The 27401-nt window shown below is 30.5% G+C and overlaps 3 protein-coding genes across 3 annotated transcripts; 1 reads left to right on the forward strand and 2 right to left on the reverse strand.

The window, feature by feature from the left end:
- On the reverse strand, positions 1-7164 carry LOC123226006 (vacuolar fusion protein MON1 homolog). Its single transcript, XM_044650423.1, has 14 exons — positions 6621-7164; positions 5491-5570; positions 5290-5361; positions 5114-5153; positions 4676-4777; positions 4370-4491; positions 3518-3650; positions 3298-3389; positions 2496-2577; positions 1969-2033; positions 1442-1741; positions 1273-1364; positions 607-671; positions 1-339 (listed from the first exon to the last, which is right to left on the reverse strand). Exons 1-14 carry the CDS (start codon positions 6984-6986, stop codon positions 244-246), a joined length of 1707 nt encoding a protein of 568 aa, XP_044506358.1. The 5' UTR covers positions 6987-7164; the 3' UTR covers positions 1-243.
- Positions 7165-12397: 5233 nt separating this feature from the next.
- Positions 12398-13594, reverse strand: LOC123224944. Its single transcript, XM_044648735.1, has one exon. The coding sequence runs from the start codon at positions 13106-13108 to the stop codon at positions 12620-12622; it is 489 nt and encodes a 162-aa protein (XP_044504670.1). The 5' UTR covers positions 13109-13594; the 3' UTR covers positions 12398-12619.
- A 5364-nt stretch (positions 13595-18958) lies between these two features.
- On the forward strand, positions 18959-19674 carry LOC123225033 (60S ribosomal protein L12-like). Its single transcript, XM_044648878.1, has one exon. It carries the CDS (start codon positions 19049-19051, stop codon positions 19547-19549), a length of 501 nt encoding a protein of 166 aa, XP_044504813.1. The 5' UTR covers positions 18959-19048; the 3' UTR covers positions 19550-19674.
- Positions 19675-27401: the final 7727 nt, after the last annotated feature.

The raw sequence follows: 27401 nt of genomic DNA on the forward strand, positions 1-27401 counted from the left end.
TTTTGGACAGCCAAAGTTGGCCTTTAAATATTCACAATTAAGGAACTAACTATAATTAATTAGTTTACATTTCTACCACTACATATGCAGGTTATCAATTGTGCAAAACCTCAGGAGGTAAATCATACATATAGGTAGCCAATTATAGCCATCATGAAAATGTAGCTGAGTGGGAACAAAAATGAAATTATATGAGCTTTTATTAAATAAACAAAACTAGGGTACATGCTGTGTTATGGGATATCACCATGAAAAGGGGCTTGCTCCCTGCAAAAATATCTCATTTTCCACATCCTTCACCCATTGACAAACCCGGTTGCAAGTCTTTATGGCCACTGCCTGCACGTTCAATTCAAAAGGAGCTTGTTACATACTCAAATGAAGCAGGATGGTCATTGCAGATTTACAAACTAGCTTAATTTATACATATCTATCAGTCTTGTAAGGTTTACAGATTTTAAGAATTTAATTATCCACAAGGACTTCAATAGTTACGCTTTTCACAGAGAAAATTCATTTTGAAGATATTACAGCCAAACTACTCTTAAAATGATTTTTACAAGTTAAATTCGCAAGAAATCCTAGTCGCATGATCAAAATGTAGACCTTATCTGCAAGTGGATCAAAGGCCGCATAGAGTTCAAAATCCAGCGTAACCCAGCAGAGAAGAACTGCCACATGAAAGTGATTGTATAAATTAAACGGTAAACCTTCCAATCAAGCATGTATATATATAGGAGCAAGCAATGTTATGCAATCAAAAGAAGAAATTAAGTTAGCAATGTTGCATAAGAAGATCCATCAACAAAAGTCCAATATTTAAATACAGTAAAAACTTAGACATCTTATTAGTTGTTTGGTCCTGGAAAATATTGCTTCTGTCTATTGAATTCGCTACAAAGCTTCAATTTTACATGATCAAAGATATACCCAGGTCCATCAAACCACAAACACTAATGACTTCAACTTATGAATGTAATAACTGAGAACTTCTGAAAGGCATTTGTTTCTGTGGGATGGGAGCAGAAAATTTCAAACAAATTATTATCAATCTCTGTTCCACCATAGCGTTCATTTTCTATAAAATCCCAAAAATTTTTGGTTTTGAGATGGCATTTATTGTGTGTAGGCTTAGTTAAAAAATAAAAAATTGTGATATAAGAAGACTAGCCAGTGCAAAATGAGAAAATTGCTCTAGCAGATAATTAGATGTATCCTGAAATATTAAGATGTAATAAGAACTAAATAAAGAACAAGAGAGGAAACTTTTACCATAGTTTTCGTCTCTTCTAAACTGAGTTTTGTGGGGTCCAATGTCTTTATCATGCATGGAAGAGTAAAGTTTATGGTAAGCTCTATACAATCTGCAACAAAGAAACTAGTTATCCAACAGACAATAAAAAACAAAACTAAAAGATCTGGTAAACAATTCAGCAATTACCTTTTCTGCTGTTGAGGACTGCAAATTGGTGGTGAGAACTCAGATGACACATATTGATCCAGATATATACTGCGATAAATAAAATGCCAAAGTCCAGAAGGACCACCAATACCAATAACTGGTTCAGTGAACCCTTCAGGAGAATCTGTTAAAAGCCTCTGTTGGCTCAAACGATGAGATATGGAAGAACGAGGCAGTGGATCAATAGGCAAATCCTCAACTCGCATTCCCCCTTCTAATACAGATCTCTGAACTTCACTAAGAACATTTGACTTCACAAGGACACTTTCAATACGAATCCTATAAAAGATTTTAAGTCAAATGTCTGAGGATAATATCTATGTGCTAAAATCCTGAGCCATCAACAAGGTTTTTTAATTTTTCTTGGGCATGTGGGTAATTGGATACTAACCATTTAACAGTCACAAGGTTACAACAGATCAAAACCATAATTGATCAAAGGAAGTTGAAATGCATGTATCTATACCCACAAATAATACTTATAAGATTTGAGCACAAATGTTTACCTGCAGTCCTTAAGATGATAAAAGGCATCTGAACTAGTAGTAAGCAAAATCAAGTATGAGTCCACCTGCCATAAAAACAAGATATTGCCACATAAATTCTTCTACTCTTGATATGATAACACAGTGAAAATGCCAACGATGAATATGGGATGTGAAAAAGATAATTAAAGAGGAGCAATTCAGATATATTCCATTTTCTTGCTCTGTTGTATGTTTTGGTTTCTAAAAAGTTCAAGAGATATCCCCTTTTCCCAGTCTAATTGGGATGATACAGTCTCGTAATAAAAGGGTGATTTCATTAGATAAAAGAGTAGTTGTTTTGGTGGACTCCATGTCAAGACTTTCTGTTAATTTGCTTTAAGTATTATGAATTTCAATTATTTCTCCACCAATAGGAGAAGAAGAAGAAGAAGAAGAAGAAGAAGAAGAAAACTGAAAACAAAAACATTCCTCCAAGAGCCAGAGACAAAACTTTTTAAGTGGTTGAATTGCATGAGATTATGTTTTGTGATGCTAGTCTTACTCACATCAAAATAATGGACATAAGCATACAAAAATGCCATGGGATTATATCTTGGCAGGCAAATTGGTGAGAAAGATTCAGATGTCCTGCAAAAATCCAGAAACTAAGTAAGACTCAACACCACAAAGAAATTCAGAAATCACAGACATCAAGTCCAACCCAACAGAATTTAAGGATGATTCCAATTGTGAACATTCTAGTCCCTAATTTTGTAAATTTGAAAAGAATGTTATAACTTTTAAGCTAATTAACAGTAATATATAGGTGACAAGATTCACATGGAACTAGAGCAGCATGATGGCGTCCTTAGGGATCATTATGAGCTTCGCTGATGCCAACAAAAGTTTATTAAGGAAAAAATGAAGATGTGTGATTAATAGGGAATACCATTAGGCATTTAAGAGAAACTTAACAGTTTTAACTTTCTTTGTTATTCTTATAAAGAAGGCATGCAGCTTAAGTAAAGCAAAAAAGACAAGAAAACCTAAGATCATATCCATGAAAAAATTAACTTCAATAGAAATGTCGCATCCTACTCATCAAATTAAGCTTACTTAACAAGCATCCATGAAATAAGTTCATTCATCAACAGCTTAATCAGATAGAGAGTCCACACTATCAATGGCCAAGCTTCAAGTGACAGCATTATTGATATAACATTACATAGAAAAGATTTCCAAATAAACTAATCAGTATATAGCAGATCCAAAAGACTTCTCCTTAGAGTCCATAGTCATTTTAAACTTACAAAACACCCATGCAAGTTGATCATCAAAAGATGACACAAGACTCTTCATTCTACTTACCTAAATGATTCTGAAGACATAACAAAGTTGGAAAGAAGTAGCATATCATCAGGATGAAGAGAGGCTTTTTGTGCGCCAACAAGACTCACAACCTGGAATTTTACGCCAAGTGAGAAAATGCCACTGGCATCAAAAGATTGCTGACTTAAAGATAGATGAAGCCTTGAAAAGTGCTTACAAAGAAAGAGAAAGATCAAAAGAGGGATAGGTTGAATTTTACCTTGTATTTACACATTAGCAATGCAAAAAGGACACCTGAATCAGCAACATCTTGCAATATAGCACCAGCAGCTTGCCTTGTTGCATAAGCAAGGGGAAGACAAGTATATGCATGAAGGAATGTGGCTGGATTCCTAACAACAAAGAAATGGTTGGCTAATTTAACAGTGTCATCCAACCTACATTTGTGAAAGGTGAAAAAAGGGTATTCCAAAGTACAGTTTAGTTGTAAAACATATATTAAGTTCTGTTGATCTGTGCGTTGAAACTTCAAAATGCACACACACACACACATATATGGGCCTCTTCATATTCTCAGCAACTAAATCTAGATTACCACTCCATAATTTACCAAGTTTTGGTTTAATCTGAAACCTTAACTGGGTTTTAAGGCATAAACCATAAAATCAGCAATCCTAGAATTTACACTTCCACTATTTGGCTTATTTTGTATATATCACCACTAAACCTTTTTAGTATAACTATACGCATAAGAAATAAAAGATAAATCCCACACAGAAACAGCCTTAAATCTAAGAATATTTAACCGTTACACTATTTTAAATCCTAAGATCTCTATTTATATATTTATTTATTTATTTATTTTGTCCCAAATTTAAACAAATTAACAAACCACAACCAGCTGAATTTAACAATTCTGCACATTTTGAGAGGTTTCTAAAACTTTTGTCCAAAAAATAGTGAAAGGAAATATGAATTGACAAAGATGCCAAAAAAAAAAAAAAAGGAAATCGACTCCTGGAGACATGCATACTTTTTCCATCTTCAGCAAAAGGGGTAAAAAAGGGTCAAAACAAATATAAACATTCCCAAAAAGATCAGAGAAACAAACCAGCTGAAAGAATGAATGAGTGATGAAAAGACAACATCTGTTCCTCCAAGCAGGGGTGTCATATCAAACTTTGGGTTCTTCTCAAAGCATCTGTTTACGGACTTTGTTAAAATAAGTATCATCTGCATTGATATCGTATCAATCAAATGATAGTGGAATGACAATCGAAAGAATTCTGTTTTATTAAAATTATACTGGGCAAATAATGTATAAGGTAATAACAAAGTAAATCAAAATCTGTGGGTACAGCAAGAGGTAAAACACAGCTGCAGAAATCAAATTTCCGAATGGGAGATTGTAATGCACCTGGCCATAAAGAAGCTCTAATTGTCCCATTAATGATTCATAAGGCTCTTCTGTGCAGCTAATGCAAACTAAGTATATTGGTCCCTTCACAAGAAAGATCACCTTGACATACAAAAGTCAACCGAATATAAGTCAAGATTAGAAAAATCAACACTTCACTCTCTAAATGAGAATTACAACATCAGCAAACTCATGCAGAAGCATAAGGCATAAAGATTACACATTTAAGTTAACCCATTACATTGCATCTTCCCATTGTTAATTTCTTGTACTTAAGGATGACAAAATATATTTCACAATACTCAATTTAAATGTTAAGGTAGCTAATGAAATAAAATCACAGCTTTTATCAGAACCAGTAAACAAGGACTTATTAGAAGGTTAAGAAGTCAAAGTAAAAATTGAAATCAGGTAGGAAAAATGAAAACTTAAAAACACCTGATGCTTCCCAGCTTTAACCAATTTGACATGATCCCCACTGAAAAACAATAAAGTAATTAATGGAGGCCAGCACTAAAATTCCATAATAAAACTGCTATGAAAGATTACCATTAGAGCAGATATAAGCTTCATTGTGAATTCATTAATATAAAGCAACAGATGCAGCCACATACCCATTCTCCACAAAGGAAATAATTGCTTGTAATGTTGCTGAAAAGCCCGCTAGCTTATGTTCATCCCCATATCTAGAAGTCAATAACAGATGACATGAAACACTGAAAAAGATGGTACAACATTTTCCTCTACTTTAAATCAAGATTGATGTAACTTGAGCACTAAAGAATGCTTAAAATTCATAAGCACAAGAGACAAACCTGGAATATATAGGTTTCCCAGAGTTACTCAAAATGAAAAAATGTTTCTTTCTCTTTCTCCATGATATGTAAGTATCATCCTGCACTTTATTTATAAATTAAACAGGATAAAACATTGAAAATATACTCATAAACATATCTTGACAGTCAGACCTTGCAACAATGGTGAAAACAAAAAGAAATAGAAAAGCTTATTTATTTGCGGACCAAGAATTAAGATCTTACGTAAAACACAGAGAGAATATTTCAAAGCAACCCTCAACTTCTAAATTCTTCATTCCTTTAGATGTTTTATATACATGATCATAATCATCCTCACACAGTCAGTGGTATATTTCTCCTCAGCTTAGAAGCCAATGCGCATAACAAGATGTCATATAAGAAAACATTTTGATGAGATTCAAGGGCATGAAAAATTAAAATAAAGGCAAAGGAATTTTTTGACAACAGTCCCCAAGCACACTAGTATGTGTCATCTGTGATGCATACACATGCAATTATGCATCACAAATGAGACACCCTCCAAAGCTTTGCAGAGTAAACTTTCCAGTTTTACAAATTTTTATTATTTCATTACACCAGTATATGGTACAGATTCTGTTAATCACTAAAAATGTCCATAGAAACCACAATGAGATATTATTGCATTGGAACTAACTCATTTCCTATAGGTCTTCTGCCTATCTAGATCATGCATCTCTAGAGTAGTATTCTAAATTCCTTCCACTCCTCTCAACTTCACTCTTTCCAGAACTTGAACCTCATAACTATTAGCTAATGTGTAATGCCCATAGCTCTCTGGGTCTTTAACATTTACTTGTTTCTAGATAAAATTTAGTAATGTGTCTAGTGGGCAGTGTATTTGCAACATTTGAATACTCGGCAACTTATATATACAATGTCAAAATTATCATATTTAATGAAACAATAAACTTCCCACAATGCACTTCATAAAAAAGAAATCTCCCATGCCTAGGCCATCAATTCCTATCTTTGAGACATCAATTGCATCATCTTCTAGACAGACAGTTACACACTCAGTTGGACACCAAATTCCCCGACAATTTACAAAATTCAAAACGGCGACACATTCCAAATCAACAAAACACAACCAAAACCGACTGACTCACCTCATCAACGTAGCGTTTACCGGGAACCCAAACAGGCTGAGAATCCTGAACTCCATCACCAAAACCATCATCATTATTACTCACTTCCTGTATCTCATCCTCATCAATTCTAGAATTACTCGTCTCGCTACTGCTCCCTCTTTCTCCAGCATACCCACTACTGCTGGCACTCGGAGACCCATCCACCTCCACTTCTACCTCCGAACGCTTCCTTCCCCACGACAATTCTCTATTCTCATTCACTGATCCATTACCATTCGATTCGCTACTCAATGTTACTGACGCCAATGACAACTCGTCTTGGATTGGTTTAGGGGTAGGGTTGATTTCGTCAACGGAGGATGGGGCTGATGAAGAGGAGGACATTGGATTCAATTTGGGGCCTGGTGTAAATGAAACTTCTGATTTCTTATGGAATCTTCTGACGATGACTAGGTTTTTTAAACGGGAGCTAACTTAGAGGTCCATGCCAGCCCTACCAGTCGTCGCTTGGTTGTTTAAATTCTGTGTCTCTGTATAATTCGGGTTGCAAGAGACGAGGCTCTGATCTGACCGGTAGGTGCAGCTGAGGAATCCATTCCTGGTTGATTCAATTTTGACAATGGATTTTCAGCCCACTCACTCATGGGCTTTATTTTCTTCCAAGGATACTCTATTTTGGATTATACTGGGCGTTTTCCTTAGGTGAAACCCAAAATTAAGTTGAATCCAATTCCACACGCAACCAAAAGTAAAATGATAAATTAATCAAATTAAAATACACAATGCCATTTATAAATATAGTTATTACAATATAATATATATTTTAAGAAATATCAAAAATTATCGAAATAGTAGATATATCGTATAGTATGATATTTTTATATTATATAGTACAATATATGTTATCAATACATATTTTCAAAGAAATAATGACATGTTAAAAGTGTATTTTAAAACTTTAAAAAAGTTTTGTAATATTTTTAAAATTATGATATAGGGATTATAATATTTTTTTTAGTTCAATTATTATTATTTTTAAAATTTGTATTTAACGATATGTGATATATAATAAAAAAAATTAAATTTTTTATACAATATCTAATTATTATGTTTACAATGCCATAAAAACTGAGTATCATTATTATGACGTCAGTTTTATAATGTATAAGCCATAATGGTCAAAGACACAAAGTTACCAGCTGAAGAATTTCGTACAAAAAAATGGGGGTGATGCCCACGCCAATGCCATGGAGGCCCATTTACACGAAAAAGCTATCTTCTAAAGTGGGCCAAAGCACTATTCCCACCCAATGTTCAGTGAAATAACAAATTTCTATAACTTTAAAAACCCTAAAAACTGATATATTCATTAAAATTTTTTATTAGAGTTAAAAGTAAAAATATTATTTAACAAAACTATTTAAAAATGAATAATTTATCATATTTCTCTCTCTAAATTTAAAAATTTAATAATTTTCTTCTAACCTAAGATTTGAAAAGTGATCGAATCCCCCCTGAAGTTTTTTTTTCCTTCTCTGGTAACCACCTTGATCCCGACCAACAACTAACCTTTACTATATCTTCCTCTTCCACTGGAGATCAGACAATGACATGCATTTTCATTGGACAAAGATGATTTGTCTTCGTCAAATAACTTCAACCAAAGATCGACATGTTTTGATTGGAGAAGAAAAGTCTAGAAAGACTAATCGTTGGAGATGGTCACCAGAGAAGGGTAAAAAAAGTCCTATGAAAGATTTGATCACTTTTCAAATATTAGGTTGAAGAAAAATTGTTAATTTTTAAACTTAGAGAAAAAAATATGATAAATTTTTTGTTTTTAAAAATATTTTTATTAAATAACATTTTTACCCCTGATTCCAACAGTAAATTTTAACAGATAGATATGTATTTAGATTTTTTAAAATTAATGGGTAGAAATTTGTCATTTAACTAAACCTTGAGTGGGACATAGTTCTTTGGCCCTCTAAAGTGTCCTTTTTAGCTTTGGCCGAATGCCATCCAAGTTTGATGACCATCCAAGAACAGACAATGCTTATGAATCCTTTTCCGTAAGAGGATAAATACATACATACATACATACATATATATATTTATATATATATGTATATATAAAATCTGCCTCTTCCTTACTTATTGTGTTCCTATTTTATCACAATCATCTTTTAACATTTGTGCCACTTCATGATGATAACTTCCACCTCCACCTTTTCAATTTGAAAGAATTGTGTAAATTAAATCTTCAAATGGAGATTGATCTTTTTTTTAACCTTTATAATTAATTAAAATTTTTAATAAAAATTAAATAATGAATGAATATTTGAAAACAAAATAAATCTGGGTGGAAATATGTCATTTAGCCTTAAATATTTGTGTGAAAAAAAAAAATTAGTAAATTATAATCATGGGAGAGTTGAATGACGTTTTTATCCATTACTAGGCAAGGCGAGGGCACGTGAACGGCAGACCCACAAACCCTCCATATTTCAAAATTTCAATTCTTTATTATGGGCCTCCTAGACCCACCATTTTTTTTTCTTTTTCTTAATAAGGCTAGACGTCAGCCTCTATCCTCAACGACCACAACTCAACTCATCCTTTGGCCCACATAAACTAGCTTAACCAGAAGGGTTTATTGTTTATTTTTTTTCACGAGGAAACTTACTTAGAGTTCCATTGTTTTTCTAAAATAGAATCAATCATAATAAATAAATAAAATTTTAAATTTAATAATTATTATAATAAATAAATTAAAATTTTAATTAAAAATATTATTAAAAGAGATTTAAAGTTTTATTTTTATCTTTTAAAATTTTTTATGACAAAAATCTTACCCAAATTTGACCATTATTTCCAGATTGAATTCCACAAACTATCCTCTACAGGGATACTTAAAATCTCTGTCATTTGTTATTGAAAAACTTCCACTGGAGGCAGCTTCACTGAAAGTTCATGTGACCGGCAGTGACTCTTACCATGTGGGCACCAATCACTGTGTGGAGTCGCCATGAATTTCAAATAAGACAGGACGATGAAAACGACCGGCGAACGTAAACAAAACGCCACAACTTGGAGATGATAAAGTGGTCAACTAGCCCTCACTTTCAGCCGGCCTCGCCCTGTGAAAATAAATATATCGATCCAAAACATTCCAATCTATCAAAAAGAAACGGCTGACGTATCTTTAACTTTTTTTTGCTGAAGACCGGCGTTAGGTATAATTTTATTTTGTGGCCTGAAATAATATTAATTTTTTTGTTCCGAATTCAAACAAATTTTGCCCTTAACATTTTTTCTCAGTAAATTATTAATGCCTTTTTTTAATTTATAAAATTATTTACGTCATTTTCGTTTAAAAGTTGCATATTAAAACGACAACACTATAATACAAAATTAAGTAAAAACGATCAAATCAATCTTGAAATTTCGATTATAGTTGCAGGGCATTGTCAAAATGACAACGACTCATTGTGAATTGCCTTTTCAGTATAATCCAAATAATTATAAAATTAATGTATTGAAGATAAACTTGTTATGGGTATTAATTGGTATATCCTATAAGTTTTAGATCCAATAGTTAATTTTATAGTTATTAAATTAAATAAATTTAATTTTTAATTTTTAATTTTTAATTTATTATTAAAATTAATTAAAACTTATATCTTTTTATATATAAAATATTTTCTTTTATCATTCAAATTAATTTTAAGAGTTTTTCCCTTGTTTTTTCTCTCACTTATTTCCCATTAACTTCTCTGCTTTTTCCCCCAGCATCCATTTATTTTCAATAAATATCAATCTCCCGATTCATTTTCTTTCTTCCACTCGTCATTTCCTGTGACCTCTTCCTCTTTTTCTCCTGTTCATTTATTTTCAAGAAGATGTTAATCTCTTTCTTTCTCTTATTTTTCCACTCATTTCCCGTTATCTTTTCCTCTTCTTCGCCCACTGATTTATTTTCAACAAATGTCCTTCCTCTTCTTTTTCCCATTGCCCCACATCTTTCCCTTTTATTCTCCCACTCGTCTTTTCAACAAGTACTAATACAGCTTTTCATCTTCTCGTTCTCATACTTTCTTGTAAATTTAAAATAAATATAAATCTAAGATTGCTGAAAATTTTTTTCTTAAGAAATTGAAAATGGATGAGTGGTGATAAAGAAGACATAAAGAGAAAGATGAGCAACGGTAAAAATGATTGGAGGAGAAGAATGGCTAGTAGAGATGGTGATGACGATAATTAGAAAAGAATAATGGATGACAGTTGAAGTTGAAAATAATAAGAGGAAAAAGAGAATAGTCAACAGTTAATAATAAAGAACTAAAGATGATGAAAAAAAGAGAAATAATAAAAGAAAAATAAGGAAAAAATTTTGAAAAAAAATTATAATTATTAAAATATAAATTGGTAAATTAAATATTATTGGTGAAGAAGTTGCTGAATTAAAATTTTAAATGTTAAGGATATATTTTTTTTTATAATTCTGATAAATTTATAAGCATATTGATAATTAAAATTTGTATTAAATGATGATAATATTTTTGTTATTATTTTAATAAAATCAAATATAATTTAGCGATAAAATTAAATAATAGATAAAAATTTAAACTGTCAAAAATAAAAAGCATAAAAATTTCTATTTTACTGCACCTTAGATGAAAAGTAAATATTTGGCCCTTATGTATTTAGAATAATAAATTAAATCTGTTTTTTTTTTTTTTACCATATTCAAGGTTCGATGGTTTATCGAAAGTTCCAAAAATAGGCATTAGCACCAACTTCGAAAAAGCGGTTTTTAAAAATGTTTCCTGAAAATAAAGAAAATGCTTTCATTTCGGGATGTCTATTTTTCATTACCAAGGACAAAATGAACCGACTTGCAAAAAGCAGAAACGAAAGGGTAGATTTGATATTTTGTACTGTGTGAATCATTTGGACGTTTCGCTATCGTGAGCTCAGATGACATTGATTGCGGGCTCTAATTTTCCTCCCAACCCCACCCACATCAATCCCAAACCCCACCAATTATTGATCTCAACAGCCCTCTTCATTTTTATAAGCCCGAATTGCCCCTCTTTTAATCTAATTTTAGAAACTAGTAACAATAACATTAATGGTATGATTAGTTATGGTAATAATATATATTTTATTAATAATATTATTTTCTTTAATTAATAAAATATTAAAATATAATTAATATTATATATTTTAATTTTTAATATCTTTATAAATATTTAAATAACATATTATCATATAATTATATATATTATTTTAATATCTAATTAAATATTTAAAATTTAAGTATACATAAATTTATTAATAAAATATTCTTAAAATTTTTTATTATCAAAATAATGTAACATATAATATAATAAATAATTTAATTACTAATTTTCTTATAAATATTTTTAAAATATCAAAAATAATATTAATTTTATTATAATTTAATTCTGATATATTAATTTATAAAATAAAAATATTTTTATTTTTTAATTAGATAATATTAAAAAATATTATTATGGTATTAATTTGAAGAATATTACAAAAAAAATAGTCAAAATACAAAACAGAAAATGCACAATACTAATTTATATATAAAGTATTTAAGTAAAATATATTTTAATAACTTTTTATTATTATCAATCTATTATAATAATTATTTATTTATTTTAATTTTATTTTTAAAAAATAATAAATATTTAATAATATTTTCAATTATGTTATTTATATTTTATAATGAAAAATTAATCAAACCAAAGTACGCTAATAATTTGGACAAAAATTTAATATAATTAAAGTCCCTCTACAATTTCGGATACAATCTGCACATCAGAAGATTACACGCGTTAAAATGATCGGTTACCACATTTAGTAATTAAAAAAACTACTATTTAAAAAATAAAAATATATATCAGGTAATAAATCATTTCACTACGACTCCCCAGGCCTGACTCAGATGCTATGTTTTTTTAAAGGATTTGTTGATCTAATAATTTTCAATCTTGGAATCCAGTTTTTTCCCAAACCGCATTTCGCAACCTTGTAAGATCGCCTCCTTTTAAAGTCCTCCCCACACCTTCGTGAACCGAAAACGAAACGATTCTCGTTCTAGCCATCTGCCTCGCCAAAAACTCGTGCGGTGGAACTCTCACGCTTCCCTCGCCGTGCAAGTCATCGTCGTCGCTATCCGCCCTCCGATTGTCCCTGTATTCATCCTTCAATATCTGGGACCAGTCAGGTATATTAACCGGCAAGGAAGCTGCGGCACCGCCGGTAGTACTTGAGCACTTGGTTGCTTTTTTGTTCATCCGGGAACTTGAAACGGTGGGCTTGCGGGGGAAATCGGGCGAGTGGTCCGAGTTATTGTAGAAGTCTGACTCGTCGAGTTCGAATGATGACGACTCGGTTGCCGTCGCTATATAAGGTGAGTCAGTGGGGAGGAATCGGTAGCTAGGTCGGGAATGGTAACTCTTGCTAGTTGCCATCAGGGTTCTCTCTTCCCTTCTTCTCTGCGTCTTTTCTTCTTCTGATAGGTTAGATTTTCAGTTTGGTTTGAAAAATGTGAATGAGTCATCCACTATTTATAAAGGTTAGATTACAAAATGGATAAGGCACTCTGTTTTCTCTGAGACTTTATTTTTCGTTGAAATTACCAACAGGCCCTGCAATTCCAGGGGACAAGGGGGTAATTTCGGAATACGAATTTGTCTTTTACGACAGTAATTTTGTATTACGAGTTCAAATTTGTCGTGACTTGTAAGAGAGAGAGAGGGAGGGTTTCACCTGACTGGGGTCTACGAAGCGGGACAAAGTGGTCCCGTGAGACAATCCATTCTTGTGGCACGTGTCAAGATTATTTTTACCTGTCACGTGGCTGGCTGTCGATTCGTCCAATGGATGGGCGTGATGGAAAGTGAGGTGGGACCCCACGCGGTTGTACTGGTTCTCATTGCCAGCTGGTACTGTCCACTCTGCTGAGGTCCCATCAAATGCGACACGCGATTATACTTTCTAAATATCGCCTGCGCGAGAAAATGAAATTTTTTGGAGAATCATAATGACTTGATTGTCCAGAATTTTTAAAATAATTTTTAATGAAATTTAAAGATAGATTAATTTACGGGGGAAATTGAAAATAAATATACAGTTGTTTGGAATTGAAGATATTTTCAGGTTTATTCCAAATAAAATTCCAAAATGTTGTTGGAAGTGAATAAGGGTGATTCCAAAGGTATATATTGGGTCGGATGACTTATTTTCAACTCAAGATTATTCCTTTTTCTGTTTTTTTAAAGTTTTCTTCTTTTACCCTTTCAAAATATAAATTCTCGTATGTTTATTAAATTTTGTTATTAAAATTAAAATTATTATTTAATAAAAAATTTTAAAAATAAAAATTTATCATATTTTTTTAATAATTTTTTAAGATTTAAAATATCATAAGTATCCCCTTTAAAAATACTAAAAAGGACAAAATTTGTTAACTTTTTTTTCCCTTTTAAGTTAAAAAAATAATAAAAACAATCTATATTAAAGATGACAAAGTTATTATTTTAATATTCTAAATTAAAAAAATCATTCACTTCTTCTTTTTTTTTTCTGCTAAGTCCATTGAATGAACAACAAAATAATACAAAAATCAAAACATGTAAAGGTGATTGTTTGGAAGAAAACATAAAACTACAAAAGAGGTTTTGGAGCATTTATTTAATAATAAAAGTATGTTTACGACGTTAAAAGTTAACATAATTAACAGAATATTAAAAATTTTTTAAAAAAATTATAGTTATAAATTCGATCATTATATTATTATGTCTCCATAAGATTATTATTAAATTAATAAATATATATAAAACGGTATCTTATTTATGCACGTAATATTACTTTTTATTGATAACAGGGGAAACTTCAGGTAGTTTTTTATAATAAGCCATTATTACAGGTTGGTTTTATCGTTATTGGTTTTTTAATGCAGTAAGTCAAAAAAATGAAAAAGGATGCATCAAATGAATAAGATTAGTTATAATATTATAGTTTATATATTAATTTAATAGCAATATCAAAGAATCGTATCTTATAAGATCTATTAATTATACTTCATGTTTCTAAATAGTTAACAATATTTTTATATTTATCTTCATACTAATTATTGACGTAAATAAATAAATAAATAAAATTAGACAAGGGGTGTTATGACTCTTAAAACCTACCATAATATAAAATATTATAACGAAAAAATAATGTGTTACAGATAGTGAAACTGTTGGCTAGGGGACCTTCATGTTCAATTAGAAAAAGAAACTGTAGGGGCCCTCGGGGTCCTTAATTTTTTTTTTTTGGCTAAAAGATTGATTCCCATAAAAGGTTTAATCTATTGTAGCTTTTACATTTTAAGTTTAAAAAATTTAAATATCTATTAGTTAATAATTAAAATTAGTAAAGTCTATTAGTATCAAATGCATAATTATTATTTAATTAATAATATTTTATTTTATTATCTTAGTTTTAAAAAATTTACAATTTTTTCCTAAGCCTAAATTTTAAAAAACTTATTTTTTCTCTCTTAAAGTTTTTTGTTTTTCCCATTTTTTGGCTGTTGAAATTTGGCCGACATGATGCTTACTATTGTCCAATCTCTCTCCCTCCTAGCGCTCTCTTTTTCTGATCAAAATCCCCTCTAGGTCACCTTCATTATGTGTCTTGGTTTGGTCAAACACAACGAAGATGAGATCCTCATGAAGATAATTGATTTGAATAAGTAATTGTGATGACACTGGAGCGAGAAGTTGTTCATGGTGGCGTTTCTATTAGACAATTTCTTTTTGGCGGCATTTGAGGGCAAGTTCTTCACACTGGACTTTAGTTAAGAGCCGATTTGTGGTTCATGAGAGAGCATCAATGAAGATAGAGTGCTAATGAAGAAGATGCTGTTAGTTGGATTTCCATTATTGAAGAATAAAGAAAAATTTAAAAAATATATATAACTTTTTAAAACTTAAATTAAAAAAAAATTATAAAATTTAAGAATTACAGTGAGTAAATGAAATGAAAGATTAATAAAAATCAAGAGGGTATTCAGAATATATACAAAATAAATAAAAAAAAACAAAGGGTGGTTGTTGGTTTGAAGAAAAGGTTCTTGTATTGTAGCAAATTTAGTAAACATCTGGACCATGTCGCTTTTCCCTTTGCGTGTAAATGACAAATAGTACTTGTATTCTTGTTTACGCTAATTTGAAGTGCCAGAGTGATTCTGTTCCGATACCCTGGTCCCTATTATTTGTTGTTACGAAATGTGCTTTTGACTTTCCGATCGGGTAACATATTGAAAAGCATATTTTAAAAAAATTATAATTATTTTGAATTGGCATGATTTGTGTAATATTCTTTCTTTGTTTGCCACATGAAATTAGCTATAAATTTAAGAAAGTATACCCTTCTTATACGTATACGTATACACATATATATATAAAATATAATACGATAAATAATAAAAAATATATTTATAAAAAAAATTTATAAAATTTGGATATATAACATATATATACATGTTCAATATGACATATCGTTAATAATGTGTTTAAAAAAACATGTTGATATCAATAATAATTTTAAGACTTTTCCTAAATTTGTTTGTTAACAATTTAAATATAAAGTATCTAATTAACTATTAAATTTAATATAATATAATATATAATTAAGATTCAATTATCGTTAAAAATTATCAAGAAATGTTAGAGATTTGGATGACAAAAAATTAGGTTTTTTATTTTATATAATTATGACATTATAATAATTAATTAAAATATAAGATATATTTTTATATTTGAAAAAAATTCATAAAAAAGATAAAAATATGTGTTTAATATATTTTTAATTAAAAATTTTAAAATAACATATTTAAAATATGAATAATTCGTACTTTTATGAATTGTAATGCTCAATATATTAAAAACTCAATTTATATTTTCATGAAAATTCTGCTACTGTACTAGAACAGATTAAACGTAGGAAACTACTCCTCATGGCCAGAAATGTTAACTGATAAGTGAGGTGGAGAATGAAAATAGGCCCGCTCCACCTCAATGCCTATCAACATAATTATGTAAGCAGGCAGTAGCAGGTGGGATATTTCCCTTTCGTGCAGAAAGGTTGATGTGTAATTGCCCGCATCATAATAAAAGCAGTAATAATTCATATCATTAACGACAGATAACGACTTCAATTCGTAAAACAACGGGACTCCAAGTAGTTGTAACTTGTAGGGATGTGGGTTTTGCATTATTTGGCTTCATTGTGATTGTTACTACTTCGAAATGACCTTTGATAACCATTCTTTCCCATTTATCTTTACATTATCTTTCACTTCATTTTCCAATTCACCCCCGGTTTAAAATAAAAAAAAAAACACGGTCGAGGGGTATGATTAGTAAAATTATGGGATGAAAAAATATATTTTTTGTTTACCTGATTTATACATTAATCGATATACTAATCAATTGAACATATCTATATATCACACAGATTTATATTGATGAGTTGTTAGTCAACTTTTGGTTGATTGATGATTTGTCTTAGTTTGAGAGATAAGAAAAGCGCCAATAAAGAGGTTGATCGACTCTAATCATAAAAAAGTAACAAACAAAAAATATAAACCTTAAAAAGGAGATAAATATTTTTTAAACTTTGAATAAAAGAAAATTATTATATTTTTTAATTTAGAAGAGAATATATTTTTTTGAATAATTTTAGCTAAATGATATTTTTACCCTTAATCAAAACAGTAAATTTAATAAATAAATGAGTATTTAAATTTTTTAAAATTAACAGATAGACTTTGGAATTTCACCAAAATGTGGGTGGGAATAAGTTTTTGACCTTTGTAAAATTAAAAAAAAAATTAACTTTTGACAAACCAGGCTTGACATGACTCATAGTACAGTCGGTCACGCCAACTTGGACACGACCTGTCCCAACCTAAGGACATATCTATCCAACTATATTATTTAAAACGTTAAGATCTCAATTATCAACTAAAATCTTTGTCATACATAATTTATCCTTCTACGTCATTTTTTTTTTTGGAAAATATAATTTATATATGAGTTTTGTTCACCTGATCTGTGGCGTATACAATTTTAAATATTATAGTAAACGTTTTCAGATCGGGCATCGTGGTTTGTCTAGATCAACGGTGGCCACACTTCTTGAAGCCAAATGTGCAAGGTTCATTGTACTTTCACCATTGCCAAGCTGGAATACAGAAATGGAGGGCACTTGCAAGAAAGGATTGTTAATGGACTCCTAGAGAAAATGGGCCCGTTCCGTATGGTACAATGTTGACCCATGGCTATTTCTACCTTAAATGTGCAAATTTGTTACTTAAGAAGAAGTCCCATATTATTTAATAAATAAAATAGTATATTTATAATAATTATCAATAATAATATATTACTATACAATTGAATAATTTTAAACTAAAAATAAAATAATATCAAATTATATGATTTCTACTATATAAATATCCAAATAGATGCTTAAAATTGAGTACTCGTAATATTGCTCTGTATACCACACCTTTCATATTCTTTTGTTTACAATTCGCATTGATAGCAATTACTCGGTGCAAAAAGTCATTCATGCAAGTTGATTAATACTCCATGAACTATGAAAGAACCTTTTTTGTTCGAAAACACTAAGCTATGTCACTCACTCACTCAACCTTGAGCAACAATAAGTAAAGAGAAGTAAAGACCAGTTCTTTTACATGTGAGACCAACAACCCCTTTGGTTAACCCTCTATAAGTCCATCAGATAAGAATGTTTATAGATAATAAATAAATAGTATTATATACACAAACAATATATATAAACTTATATAAAAATAATGATATATTATTATATGATCGAATATTATATTATTTGTAATAAAAATTATTTAATTATATAATGATATGTTATTTATCCATAAATCTGTACAAATAATTTTTATTGATCATAAATTGACCAAACATTTAAGCAATATGAGATTGAAGCCTTTTAAAAATACCTCAATTATATGCAACACTTGTATTCACTCAGGGATTTTATTTGTTGGGGGTGTGCACAAGTTAAGAATGTGTGACAAGTCTTTGGAGCTATGACCTTATTATCTTATTCTTATATAACATTATAACTAGAATTTCATTTCTCATACACAAAACGCTGCGTTTTAAACCTCTCTGTCAACTTCCAAACCAATCCCAACAAATCTGCCCTCATGATTAAAATCATTAAGGGTAACACAGTCATTCTAGTTACAGCCCTAGCAAAACCCTACGTATATAAACCGGTACTTGAATATTCTCCCTCTGTTTCTCTGCTCACTCCATTTCGTAGCCCTAATCCCCATCTTCACTTCTCCTGCCTCACCTCGAAATCGAAAAATGCCGCCCAAATTCGACCCGTCCCAGGTTGTGGATGTGTTCGTTAGGGTCACGGGTGGTGAGGTTGGAGCCGCCAGTTCGCTGGCTCCAAAAATCGGTCCTCTCGGTCTTTCCCCCAAAAAAATCGGAGAAGACATTGCCAAAGAAACGGCAAAGGAATGGAAGGGCCTCCGTGTAACCGTCAAGCTCACCGTACAGAACCGTCAAGCTAAAGTCTCGGTGGTTCCCTCTGCAGCTGCACTTGTTATTAAAGCATTGAAGGAACCGGAGAGAGACAGGAAGAAGACCAAGAACATCAAGCATAACGGTAATATCACTCTGGATGACGTCATCGAGATTGCCAAGATTATGAGGCCAAGGTCCATGGCCAAGGACCTCAGTGGCACTGTGAAGGAGATACTAGGCACGTGCGTCTCTGTTGGTTGTACGGTCGACGGTAAGGATCCCAAGGACTTGCAACAGGAGATTACTGACGGTGACGTGGAAATTCCCCTTGATTGAGATCAAGCTGGTTCTTTTTTAAAAAAAAAAATTGTTATCATTTTGTTTTTGGTTTATGTTGGATTTTGGATGAATTTGAGGACCTTTATTTGAATGAGGTAACATAGATTATTTAATTGGGTATAGTTGATACATGTGATTTTTTATATCAGTATTTAGCATCTGAGCGATGATGTGATTTTCATAGCTCGTGTTACATATGTTTTGGATTTCTGCATAAAAAGAAATAGAACAGTGTAGTATTTATTTTGTGACAGTTTTAGGCTATAGCTCCATAAATTTAGTAATGGCGTTGCATAGTCCTGGCCTGTTAATAATTCTCATCTCGAGCATTCCAAACGGAATGACTCTGCAACTTTAGAAATACTTTTAAAGTTCATTGGCACTAGTGGCAGATATTTATTCTTCTAATATTTTTTAAATACTTAATAATTATTAAGTTGTAAGTTACTACTTCGTAATTGCTAAATTGTAAGTTCTACTTCATGATTCCTAAATTGTAAGTTCTACTTCATAATTTCCAAGTTGTAAGTTGTATATGCTTATAATTATTGTTTCACGGTGTTCATAATCCTTCAGGTTTCAGTTTGGGCTCTTATAAGGTTTAGGGATTGAATTATGTTGCAGGTTTTTTGCTTATTTACATTGATTGTATTGCCCTTTCATTTGTTTTATCATCAATATCTTACTGAATTTCTAGGGCATTAATTTGGCCTACATTAAGCAGTGATATACGTGGAAGAATTTTTTATTAGAATAATGTTTTTCAGAATCTTATATTTGACTTGAATGTTGGTTTTAGAAAATGAACTCTGCTTTTAATTTTCTTTTTCTGATACAGATGAACATTTTTTTAATTTGTAGAATAGATATTGGTTTTATGTCTTGTTGTGCTGTATAACCATGGCAAGAGGATGCTTCAGGAGTGAGGCTTGCTCCAATGTTGTCATTCTATGTTATCCTCTTTTTCAAATGCACAAAGGTGCTTTTTCTCTTGGCCCCTACAATAGTTAAGGTTATTGATATTCTTGAGTTGGTATAATTCTAGGGATTTTGATCTCAGATGTGTCTAAAGCATCTATGTACATCAGCTCTTTGAATCTGTAGCATAGCGTTGTAGGGTCATTCACTGTAGCATAGCGTGATAAGGTCATTCTTAACACTAAGGTTGAAAACCAGTTGAAGCGGGCAGTAACATAAAGGAATAGGTGGCCTATTTGTTGTGTACAACTGTGCATAGGATTTTCATCCTCTGATTTTTCTGGAGTTTCAAGCCCCCCAGTGATGTCTATAAGGGGTCTTTCACCCGTCTAGCTCTGCTAGTTTTATGTGGCTTTTTTATTCTTCATTAGTGACCAGTTTCTAAAAACTGCTAATTTTTGCTAGTGATTTCTATCTTGTAGTCTGAAAATAAATGGAAGTTAATTTGACTATCCGGGCCAAAAGATTTGGCCATTCCATGATGAAGTTGTAAGTAGTGACCCAATTTTGGAATTTTTGATCTAGTTTTGATGAGATCTTCTTCTGAAGGATACAGAAACCATGGGCAGACTATATTAGTTGAACATCTGTTGTAAATATACAGGTTTTTGACAATTGGACTATTCAGCGGAGTATATTGTTAGCTGATGGCCTTTAGTTGCTGATAGGAACCCAGAAATCTAAACTCTCTAACATATATCAAAAAAGTCTTAATTGGAAGTTACAAAAATAAAATTATAATAGATGAATATGTAAACTTTATATAAATAAAAATACTCACATGAAGATAAGATTTTTAAAAACTTATTCCCTATTGCTATTATTAACAAGATTGTGTAAACCGTTCACTATATAAAAATAAGTCAGTTTTCGGTTGGGTATTCATGTTGGCACAACCTTTAGTTGGCCCGTAATTTTCTCTATGCCAACAATACACCGACTCAGTTGAAAAAAAATAATATAAAAACCTCATTAAGATACCCATTTTCTTAAATCAATCAATTGATTTCCAGGCAAGTTGGATTTTGGCTTGCAATCTCACTATTCAATCTGCCTCTCCCTCTTTCCCTGGAGAACCTAGGAGAAGTGCTGTCTGGCTTCTTGTTGTTTATATGACTGCAATGGCAATAGAGCTCAGACGGAAGATGAAGCCCTGGATTGAGGTGGCGCCATTGCTCCTCAGTTTCCCAAGGAAGTGTTCCAATGCTCCTAAACTAGAGACCATTGAAGAAGAGGGAGCAGAAGAATATAAGGATGAAAATGATGATGAGTAACTAGTGGTTCTTGTTTTTGTTAAATCCAATTTTGGTGGCCAAGTTTGTCAACTTGGTCACATGATTTGAGCCATTTTGTTAGTTTCCTGCAGGCAATATATGGAACTGGTAACTATAACAAATGTTCAAAATTATATATTTACTTGTTTCCATCCTTTGTTATTACCCTTTCTCATTGTTTTCTATGTTCCTACTTGATGTATTCTTATCGCTTTTAATAAAAGCTAAGGTACGTTTTGATATATCTTGGACCAATTCCATATTCCAAAAGAGCAAAATATATTTATATATATTCAACCCATGTGTAAATCATTCATATCATTTGTGTTTGAATATATAATTACCATGATGAAGAATTTTCAGGTTCATTTTAATATGTTTAATTTCTTCAATGTAGACCTCAGCGATCAAATAGAAAAGGCAAAGACAGAATAAGAATATAATGCAGTGGCTGCGGGGAGGGCTGGATACAAGCCAAGCCCAGCCGAATAGGGCTCAGCTTGTTTTCGGTGAGTTGAGGCATGGGCTCGCCGAACTCACTTAACACGTGTTCGTATTTAACTCACTTTTATGATTTTAGTATTCGTGAGTGGCTTGCATTTAATTCGGGTTCGTGTGTTTTGGTTTGGATTCACTCTGATTGGCTTCGAGCTTGCATGTTAGGTTCGCTTGTGTGACATCATTTCAAAGTTTATTTATTAATAAAATCAAGCCATATGAGTCGTGGAAGGCACTTGTTTGGGTTTGAACTTGTTTTCGTTCGTACTCCTAAGCTCATATTCGGGCTCAGACTCATTATCTTATGTTTATGTTTGAGTTTAAACAAACTCATTTCAAATCTAATCTTAAATGTGGGACATTAAAACTTTTAGAGAAAAGTTTAGATTTTAGTCTTTATCACGTTTTAAAAATCTTAACTTATTTGATATTATAATTATAAATTTGATCATTATAACTAAGTTTATTTATCAAACTAATATGAAATTTCTAGTTATAATAATAATAATAATAATAATAATGCAATGAAATAGGACTAGACACAGGACAGGTTTGTCGACATTGCTCCAAGTCTAAATTAAAATTCAGCCGCCTCTATTTGAATCTACTGCAATTGATATGACCTAATTCCAGTTTTAATAGAAGAGAAGGCCAGCGATAGGCAACAAGTCACAATTGACACAAGAAGATCATGAGTAGGATTTTATATTTTTGGCCAAATTCCACCCGAATTATTATTTTATAAGTTTGAAAATTTCAATTTCTCACTCTCATCGATTTTTACTCATGAAAAATTATTATATAGAAAAGCAAAATGATGATTTTATATAGCCTCAAAAATGTGATTAAAAGATAGGCCAAAGAACTATTTTCACCCAAGTTTTGATGTATTATCAAAATCATACTTTTGATATTTGAAAAACTTAAAATCCTATCTATAAGTCAATTATCATTAAAATTTTCTATTAGAGGTAAGGGTAAAATCGTTATTTTACTAATAATATTAAAAAATAAAAATTATTATATTTTTCCTCTAATTTTTAAAAACTAACAACTTGACCACTGTCTAAAGTTTTTAAACTTTGATAAGTCACATTTTTCTCTCTAAATTTTTTCTTCACCCTTCCGACCTCCCCTCTCCACTTTAAACTAGTGGTTGGTGTAAGAGAAGCGATTTGGAATAGATCTCTTCGTTAGAGACGAAAAGATTCGGCGAGGAAGAGATCTAACAAAGAGATTCGACAATGAAGAGATCTCTAGATCTCTTCCTCGCCGAATCTCTTGATCTTTGACGAAGAGATCTATTCCAGATCACTTCTTATACACCAACCACTAGTTTAGGATGGAGAAGAGAGATCATCAATGCTGAATATGGTAGTTGGAGGGAAGAAGAAAAAAATCCTTAGGTTTGGAAGCGAAAATGTGACTTTTTAAAGTTATAAAACTTTAGGTAGGTATGAAATTGTTAGTTTTTAAAACTTATAAAAGAAAATGTAATGAATTATATATATATTTTTAATATTATTAGTAAAAATAACAATTTTACCCTTGTCTTTAAAAGAAAATTTTATTTTCAATTGACCTATATGTGAAATTTTAAATTTTATGAATATAACTTTAAAAATATATTAAAACTTGAGTAAGAAATAGTCCTTTGGCCTAAAAGATATTTAAAAATTTAGCCAATGTAAGACTATCATTCAGGTGACTAGAAGAAAAGAAATTTAGAAAGGGGAAAATAATGAGAAAAGGAGAAAATATTAAAATTATAATTAATATTTAAAATTAGTTTAAGAAATTTTTAAACTTTTAATAAAAATATAACATAATAGTATTTAATATTTGTGTTAAGTATCAAAATAGTTTTATAATTTTTATTAAAAAGGAAAATTATTAGTTTACAGTGAAATTATTGGAAGCAACGAATAGGGGAACATTATATTTCATTCAAATTTGGGTGGGACATAGTAATTTGGCCTATAATATTTTTCTTCAAAGTTGATGATTGACACGTGGTTCTGTTGCAGCCATAATCGTTACTCAAAGAAACCCGCAAAAAAAAAAATAATAATAATAAGTGTGATAGGAATTATTGGCTCTATTATGAAACATTAAATCGAGGAAAACGTTTTGAAATCTAAATTGACAGGCCCCGTGGTCAGCTCAATCAATATGTACGGAATCATTTTTTTTAATGTATCTTGCAATGTCAAGTTTTCACTCTTTGACTATAAAAACATCCAATGCTTATCTATGATCGGTTAAATTTAACAAAATCTTAATGGTGGTAAATTTAATCTCATTTTCTCCTCTAAAAGTTTAAAAACTAATATTTTTTCTCTAAGCCAAGTTTGAAAAGATCGCATTTCGCCCCTTAGGGTTTATTTTCAAACCCTTTCACTTTCTTCGGCGCCATCACCGACCGTCTTCCCCTCCCGACGGTTTTTCTTCCATCGACGGCCCCCCTCAACTCCATCCTAACCTATCAGACGCAGAAAGACGTCGTTTGGGAAGACGATCGTCTTCCCAGATGAAGACGAGTCGTCTCATCTTCGTCTAGAAAGACGATCGTCTTCCCAGACTACGACGATTGGGAAGATGAAGAACTTCGTCTTCTCCGACGAAGTTCTTTGTCTTTCACAACTTTTTTGATATCGATCGGGTGTCCAAATGGGAGGAAAGAGATAGTCAAAAGGAGATGATGCTTCGAGAGGGAGAGACCGTCGACAATGAAGCAGGAGATGTTGCCGGAGATTTCAAAACGAAACCCTAGGATAAAACTTCGATTTTTTAAAACTTAGACTAAGAGAAAATTTTAGTTTTTAAAGTTTAGGGAGGCAACAATAGATTCTATTTTAGTTTATTTTTAATATTATATAAAAAATAACGATTTTACCCTTATCATCATTAGGGTTTTGTTAAATTTAACTAATCATAGGTGGGTGTTTGATGTTTTTATAGTTAAAGGGTGAAAACTTGACATTGCAGCATACTTTGGGTGGGAAATAGTCGTTTGGCCTTTTTTTTATAAAATATATAGCTGGTCCACATTCGAGGGTGGTCGGTCGGTTTTATAATATAAAGTTTGTTTATTTCTCTCCTTATTCTAACAATTTTCAAAGATATTTACCATCACCTTCCTCGGTCTCGATAATTAATCATTAAAAAACTTAATTATAATTTAAAATATTTTAAAAGAATAAAATTATATAAACTAATGTAAAAATATTTGATAAAGTAATTTTAAATTAAAAATAAATAAATAAATATATTATCTGATTATAAATTATTATATTTATTTATATAAATAATTTTATATAATTTATTTATAAATTTAATATTACTCATTTTGCATAAGTTTGAATTTCAAAACAAAAATATAAAGCAATTTTAAAATTAGTGGATTGAAACATGGTTGTAAATCTCTAACTGAAATAGATTTTTTAAAAATTATTTTCATTGTTTATGTTAGGATTAGTTATAAAACGTATGTAGATTACATTAACAAAGTTTTAATGGCAAGTGTTTAACTCTTTTTCCTCTTTAGATAGTAAATTTTTAAGATGAATAATAATAATAAAATTTATAATTGTTTGATTAACATATTTAAAAATATGTTTTATATATTTTATATTTAAAAAATGAGTAATATTATGTGTATTTATTTTAAGTACATAAACAAAAGACACTTATGTGTGTCAACATATGATTGTGTATTATTTTATTTTTAATTTAAAATTATTCAATCGTATGATGATACACATAAATGTGTAGATACGAATCTAATCGAGCCTGAACATCCTTTGGCTATAATAAAAAATAGTTTGACTTGAATTCGTCAAACCGATATTAAAGGTGGTTCGAGTTTGACTCAAATTTATGGTTTAAATTCATGACTCGGATATGTGGCTCAAATTGGTGATTTGAATTCATAATTCATTAATAAAATGATGTCGTTTAACAACTATATAATATAATTTGAATCAAACCACTAACCAAATTAGAATCGAATTGAGCTATCTATTTAGCTTGTGAGCTAAACTGAATTGAACTCTTTATAGCTCAAGTTCAGTTTGGTCTTAAAACGAGTCAAATATTTTAACTCAAACTTTGTTCATATTCGAAATAAATGAATTCAAATTAAATCAAATTAATTTTCAAATATAAATCAATTCGATTCAAATCTAATCATTTATATATTTAAAATAAATAGTTATAATTTTATTATTAAAAAATATAATAAATATTTAATATTATCTAATAAATATATAATAATTTAATAATAAATTAAATCGATTAACTGCATGCTAATGAAATAATCAATTTGACCACCAATCTAGGTTAAGAAAAACAAGGCAAAACCACGAGCGATTGAAGCACAATTAATCTAAAATCTTGAATTTGACGGCCCTTGCACGAGTCTACTACCGCATTTACTGTCTTGATTTTTTGCAACATAAACTGTGCTTTCAATAGAAAGGGTCTCTGATGGCAATTGATAGGGCCCGCCAATGGCTCTTACTACTCGTGATTATCGAGGGAGAGAGAGTTGTTGAAGACTCTGGCTGGACCTCGTCATTGAAGGAGAATTAAGGGTGCTGTAAGAAAAAGCTTACCGTGGAAAGAATAATTTAAAAAAAAAATTATAATTAATATTTAAAATTATATATTTTTTTCTGTTAAAATTAGAAAGAAGATATGAATTTGTGACTTCAATTTTAAAGATAGCAACCTATTATTTTAGCATAATTAGGATAAACAATTGTGTTCTCATTGCTCTAAAATCATGAAATTCTCACAAAACCGAATTTATATAATATTATATAATTTTTATTTTATTAAAACTTAAAAAAATTATAATTTGTAATACCTAAATTGAATTAATGATACAATTTATAAATAATTTTTTTTATTTATATAATAAAGTGTCAATTATTTAATTAATATATTTAAAATTATATTTTATATATCTTAAGTGTAAAAATTATGATAAATATTTTATACTATTAAAAAGATAATAATTTAAATTAATTAAACTATAAATTAACGAGATAATTAATTTGAATACTGATCTGATTTTAAAAATATTAAAAAAAACC

This window comes from Mangifera indica, chromosome 9, assembly GCF_011075055.1.
Source record: "Mangifera indica cultivar Alphonso chromosome 9, CATAS_Mindica_2.1, whole genome shotgun sequence".
Classification (NCBI taxonomy): domain Eukaryota; kingdom Viridiplantae; phylum Streptophyta; class Magnoliopsida; order Sapindales; family Anacardiaceae; genus Mangifera; species Mangifera indica.

What these genes read in the sequence shown, in the direction of transcription:
- LOC123225033 (XM_044648878.1), top strand. Translation starts at nt 19,049, where the DNA reads ATGCCGCCCAAATTCGACCCGTCCCAGGTTGTGGATGTGTTCGTTAGG.
- LOC123224944 (XM_044648735.1), bottom strand. Translation starts at nt 13,108, where the DNA reads ATGGCAACTAGCAAGAGTTACCATTCCCGACCTAGCTACCGATTCCTC.
- LOC123226006 (XM_044650423.1), bottom strand. Translation starts at nt 6,986, where the DNA reads ATGTCCTCCTCTTCATCAGCCCCATCCTCCGTTGACGAAATCAACCCT. An exon ending in GTAAACGCTACGTTGATGAG is followed by an intron (nt 5,571 to 6,620) that starts GTGAGTCAGTCG and finishes AATAAAGTGCAG; the next exon opens with GATGATACTTACATATCATG. An exon ending in TGCTAATGTGTAAATACAAG is followed by an intron (nt 3,390 to 3,517) that starts GTAAAATTCAAC and finishes GTAAAATTCCAG; the next exon opens with GTTGTGAGTCTTGTTGGCGC.